The 6135-nt window shown below is 53.3% G+C and overlaps 1 protein-coding gene across 3 annotated transcripts in view; it reads right to left on the bottom strand.

Moving 5' to 3' along the window:
• Nucleotides 1-1447, bottom strand: part of Col27a1 (collagen type XXVII alpha 1 chain) — a 118522-nt gene extending 117075 nt beyond the window's left edge. For all 3 annotated transcript variants that reach the window (XR_783328.3, XR_783327.3, XM_010639422.3), the window contains exon 1: nt 1052-1447. Coding sequence is in view for 1 of the 3 variants with exons in the window: in XM_010639422.3 (XP_010637724.1) it covers nt 1052-1107 (56 nt within the window). In the remaining 2 variants the exon portion in view is untranslated. The remainder of the gene's footprint in view (nt 1-1051) is intronic.
• Nucleotides 1448-6135: the final 4688 nt, after the last annotated feature.

Below are 6135 nucleotides of genomic sequence, written 5' to 3'. Positions count from 1 at the left end.
CGCGCGGAGGGCGGTGGAAGCTGCCTCTCCGCCGGCCTGGGGGAGGAGAGGAAAAGGAAGGATTTGGGGGAAATGAAGGCGATTTAAAGTCTCGGCCCGCCGCAGCTCTCCACCTTCCCTCCTCCCCGCGCCGGGCCGCCCTCTGCTTCCCCCTTGCTGCCCCCTGCCGGCCACAGCCGGGGATGCAACCTCAGCCAGCTCGCGACAGTCAGGCCGACACTCGCCCCTTCCTCCGGGTGAAGATGGTGAAACGAATTCACCGAGACAAGGGATTGCCCAAGAGTGCGCAGTGATTGATCACAGTTCTGAGATGAGGAACTGCGGACTCTGAGACGGTATTTTCGGATGGGAATGGGGGTGAAAGGACCAGAATTCCGAGGACAGAACTGGGACTGGGACTTGGTGTCCAGAAACCCTTGACAGGCAGTGTGTTAATGCCTCACCAGAAAGAGTGAGCCCCAGGTACAGAGTTCCCTGGAAGACGTAATGGGTTGGTGTGTAACAAACACTGGGCAAATACATGCATACACACGCACGCACACACATGACGCTGCCCTGAGACTAAACCCCCCTCCACATCCGCGACTCCTGCACGGCAAACAGACACACTCATTCACTTGTGCACACACTCACTCACACCATGCCTCCTCCATATTTCAGACACACTCACATGAAGGCACAACTACACACCCTCCGGCCAGCCCGAAACATGTACCTTCAAACAAGAGGATTCTGCGCACACTCGGAGTCCACACTCATATAAATGCATGCACACCAGTGCTTCCACATGCACAAAAGCACACTGTTCTGGCCAGATCCCCGAAACATACACACTTTGCACACACTCATGCTTACGTGTGCACGCACACCCCACCGTATACACGAAGCGGACATGCACAAGTAAACACTCTCTCTCTCTCTCTCTCTCTCTCTCTCTCTCTCTCTCTCTCTCTCTCTCTTCCCCCAGCCTTTTACCCACCGCTGCTTACGCGCACATCTTCACGCACACTTCAGTACTCCCAGAGCTGCGGGCGTCCCCGGCACCACTTACTGGTTCCCGAAGTGCGAGGCTGGCCGGTCCGTCTTTCCACGGGCGCCTAACGGCATTTGTATTCATGGGACCCGCAGCCCCGGGCGCGGACGCGGGGACGGGGGTGTGTGATCCCCTTCCCTAAAAGAGGCCCGGGCACGCGGAGGGCAGCGGCGTCGGGAGGGGCATGGATGCGCGGGACTGCACTGCCAACCCGGTCCGCCGGCGCTCGAACGTCGGCCGCTCTGCGTCCTTGGGCTCCGGCGAGAGCTCCGGATGCCAGGGGTGGCTCATAGGTGCGGGGGACGCGGCTCCTGCTCGGCCTTTTGAAGTCTCCGCTGGGGGCGGGGAGGGGGCGCTGAAGGCAGCCTTTTAAACAGCGGCTGCACGCGGACTGTGTGGAGCAAGGTGTCTGGTTTCAGCAAACTTTAGGAAAAGTCCCAAGCCGAGGGGGGAGGGAGCCGCATAGCTCTGCTCGGCCTCCTGCAGGGGGCAGAGAACCCGTGGCTGCCTGGAGGGAGGCCTGGCTGGCGTGCTGCTGGGACCCGCAGGCGGCTGGATGGCGCGCTCAGTCACCACCACCAGCACCACCCTAGCATCTGCACGTCAAACCCGCGTTCTTACCCTCCAAGTAGAGGAATCCCGGGCTGTGCAGGAGCACCCCCAAAACTGCACATTGCGCGTGTTTGGTGCTATTCTTCTGGGGAGAGGGGCCACCAGTTTGGCTGAGTTTATCAGAAGTCCAGGCTCCTGTAAGTTGAGAATTCCTGTCCAGTCATAGCTGATGTCTTTTGAGCTGCGTTCTTTCTTTGTGCCAGGCACATCCTGTGTTTCTTTATATTTTTTGTTATTTTGTTCACGCTGGATTATTTGCATTCATTTTTATACTTTTAAAATAGTTCATTAAAATATCATATATCATACATATATATAATATTACTTACAGGTTTGCCTGGCACCCTCCGAGATACTTATCTTCATCACTGAATTTCTTTTGGCAACCCCTAGTATTCTGTAACTTCACTCGCCTTACCTAGTGTAGGTCCCAATAAGCATTGTGCTAAGTGCTACCTTTTGAGGGAAACCTGTTATTATTTCTATTTACAGAGGAGAAGCTAGTAGTGGTGCAGTGAGATTTGAACCTAGGTACCCTGTCTCTGGTCTCAGTCTCTGGCCATGATAGCCCAAATCTTAGTCTTAATGGGTTCTAGCAGATTCTCATTAGCACCCAAGGCTCTCACCCCAGTCCTGAGCTCGCTGATGTCCACACCAGTCCTGAGCAGCTGGGCTCCTGGAGATCTGAGTCCATTAGTTGTTTGCAGCCTGGCCCTCCTTTGTTTCCACCTCCACCTGTTCACACCCTCTGTTCACAGCATGTTCACCCTCCAGATGCAGCCCTAGCCTGACTGGCTGGCTCTTCTGTCTCCTGCTGATATCATAGGACACATCATGTTGCTGTCACTGTCTGTCCCTGCATCCTCACACCCAGCATGGAGCCTAAGATACAGTAGATGTTCCAACCATTGGTAATTTAGGTAAGCTTGTTGTTTTAAAGAAAAGTTCTCCAGTAGGAGATCCTGTAAGGCTCTGGGGAGAAAGGGATTTCACTAAGGGGGCAGGGACAAAGCAATGTGCATGTGGTTCTGCCTTCTAGGCACTTACACATTTGTGGACAGAAGATGGGCACAGCAGCTGCATAGGTGACATCAGACACTGCCATGTCACAGAGAACCCCCTGGAATGAAAGAAAAAGAATACAAAGACAGTGTGATAGTTAAGAAATAAGGATCAATTGAATTACAAAGCAAAAGGGATGGAGAGAAAACAAGGAAGGCTCCCAGGAAGAGGTAGCATCTGGATCCTGAAGGATGTGTTGAATAAAACTGCAGCCATGCGAGAGAAACATCTACAGTGCAAGGGTCACAAAATCACAGGAGGGTGCAGGTGGATTTCAGGCAGGTTTGAAGGAAGACTAAAGGGAACCCAGTGGAGAAAAATACCCATTTCTCCACACCATGAAGTGTGGTGACCCCACATGATCACTGGTCACAAAGTAATTTCCAAGCAAGGAAATGGATTTCCTCTAGGGCTGGGCAGCAGGTCGGGAGCTGAACATCAAGGCCTTTCCAAGTCTTCTCCACAAATCCGAGGGTGCAAGATGGGCACCAGGGATGGCTGCTCCAGAGGGGCCAGCCCAAGAGACCTTTGGACACTCTTGAGAGCCCAGAAAGATTGAGGATGTCCCCTCCTGGAGCCTCACTCTCTCCCTCTGGCAAAGATGTGATCATTTGCAAGGCTCTTTGGTGTTTGGGAGTTCAAGGCCGTTATTCCACAGTACAAACAATTTAGTAAGTGCTCACCGAGGACTAAGAGCATTTTGCTGGGTGGGGAGGAACACCAGGCTCACGGCCTCCCAGGAGCTAGCAATCAACTGCAAAGAGGCGAAGTGGTCCCAGGGAAAGGTCTTTGGTTCCTGCTCCTGCCTCTTCACACCCAGTCTTTTGTCACAGAGGTTCCTGGCACATGCCATGGCCAAGCATGAACAGTTCTGATGGCAGTTGGGTCCCAAAGAACACTGAGCCACTGCCCACCCTGCAGAGGGCACAGGGCATCTGCTAGCCAGATGATAAGCCTGGAAACCAGGTGGACACTGCTGCCAGGCCTCTGCAGACATGTCAGTGACAGGGCAGAGCTAGCGGTGACATTCAAGGACTGCAATTTTCTCCCTGCCAGAGCAGACCAGCCATGAACCCACTGGTCTCTTGACACATGGTGATCTTGAGAGGTGTCAATCTCAAGGGAATCACACATAGTAGGTGCTCAGGACACATTTATGGAAAAATCACTAGCTGAACTCAACAGGCAGAGCAGAGATGGTACACTGTCCAGTTAGTTGTCCATCGCTTTATGCTGTTTCTGTGGACCCACTGTGTGCCAGGCTGTGCTCCTGTGTTTGAAGGGCTGTGGTTTGAGAAAGGAGGCTAGCAGGAGATAGGAAGTCCTGCCTCAAATCGTGCTTGTCTAACCGGTTCTGGAGAGCTGGGAAGACAGCAAGGGTCCCACATGTTGGTCTCCAGTCCACCCTTCCTGGGTGCATCAGGTAACGACACTTTCTTAGTTGGGTTCACCCAGCAGGCGGCAAGGGATGTGCACACACGTCTAAGAGCACAGTCATTCACTCCCGGTCACTCAGCCAGTGGGGATGCTGCAGGGCACCAGGCCCTGTGCTGGCCACTGGACACAGGCAAAGGCAAGCTGTGTTCCCTTCTGGAAGGGGGAACGTTGTTTACTTCTCAACACCAGCACAAAGCACAACGGCTGGCACCTAGGAAGTCCTCCACAAATGCTGAGGGCGTAACAGAATGAAAAAACAAATGAACTACTGAAAGCATCACCAAATTAGAACAGGTTAACTCCTCCTGCCATCTGCTCCCTCTCTTCAGTGATGATGGACCCAGCCTTAAGGGCTGCCAATGCCAATGTACTGATGAGCATAACCCAAAGTGTCCATCTTCCCAGAGGAACCATAAACTGGACAACCAATCTGCTGGACAATGCCGGGTTGTCAGGAGGAGCCTGACACAGCGGGACTTAGAGAGTGATAGGCAGGGTGCTCCTGAATCAGCTCAGAGGTGAGGCTTCTCCCAGGAGCTGCTGTTTGAGTGAGTGGGGAGCCAAGCATGGGTTAGGGGCACAACAGACTCAAAAATGTCAGGGGAACTGCTGGTTCTTACTTCCTGTAAGTCTTTGGTTGTTATATGAATCACAGCAGCTAAGCTCAGCACCTAGGGCAAAACACTTCAAAAAAGTATTGCCTCCCCAGGGGGGTGCCCAGGGGAGAAGGCTGGAGCCAGCACTGGCTGTCATCATGACCTGCAGGTGTCCTCAGGCTTGGCCTCTGACCTGGTGGCTGCCAAGATTCAAGAGCCCATCATTCCCACAACAGAATGAAGGTTTGCTCCTGCTTGGACAGAGCCCCCCGTGGTGGTTCCCTCCCTCTGGCTTGGGAGAGGTTTGGACATGGACAAGGGACACAGTCTGGATGCAGAGATGTGAAAAGGAGCCTCCTGAGAATGCTCCCCTCGCTTTTACAAACAGACACAGATGTGTGACAAATTCTTCTTTCTCAGGACTTAGGGGTCTGGGACATGCTATGTCCTTAGAGATGCTGCAGGCTTCTTGCTGCTATGAGATGACAAGGAGGGTCTAGGTCAGTGGCCAAAGGACAGAGAGGAAAGTCAGGAAGAGCTCAGGTCCTTAATGACATCACTGAGCTGCCAAATTACCCGCTGGACTGCCCTTTCTCGAGCACAGTGGCACTTGCACTGAAGGCACTTTAAGAGGGTTTTCTCTCACTGACAGCTGAAAGCACCTTAGAATATGCACCAGAGGAGCAGAACAGACAAACCAGGGGTCACAACAACAAGATGGTAACAACTGTCCTCCACAGATGTTCAGCACCTTGGTTCCACACACCCCACCATGTGAACAGACACCTGCAACTCTCTTTTAGAGAGGAAGAAGCCAGATCCCAAAGGAAGGGCTTTGCCTAAACTCAGCCAGCAGCAGGGTGACAAATGGGTTAGAACCGTGGTCCCCAGCCAGTCTTGTGTACACATGTGGAGGCCCTTCCCCATCAGGATAGGAGCCCCAAGTGAACTCCAAAGTTTGGAAACCCATCCAGGCCAAGGCCTGTGACTTCATTGCTCAGCTCCTGAGCAGCAGATCTGCAGAGACAAATTTGGAGGGACAGCCATGTTGGGAAGTCACTACACCCTCTACACTGCAGTTGGCACTCCAAGATCTGGCCCACTCTCCACCCACGCCCAGGTCCCATGATGTGCTGCACTCCTGCTGGTGGCAGTACAGGAAGAGCGGCCCAGCACAGATGCCTCAGGGTGCTGCCCCTTGTCACAGAGGAGCTGTACATGCCACTATGCCCACCACCACAGAGCCAACTCTGCAGAAAACTGCAGATGCATCTCCCAGCACCACCATTCCCTTGACAATGACCGACTCCGAGCAACGGCAACTCTACAACTGACAAAAGCCTGACCCCTTAGCTCAAAGTAACAGCCTTGCTGCTAAGAGCCGCTTTCTTCAGG

This window comes from Fukomys damarensis, unplaced genomic scaffold (assembly GCF_012274545.1).
Source record: "Fukomys damarensis isolate Sample0158 unplaced genomic scaffold, DMR_v1.0_HiC HiC_scaffold_36, whole genome shotgun sequence".
NCBI classification, from domain to species: domain Eukaryota; kingdom Metazoa; phylum Chordata; class Mammalia; order Rodentia; family Bathyergidae; genus Fukomys; species Fukomys damarensis.
This window is presented reverse-complemented; position numbering and strand designations above follow the sequence as displayed.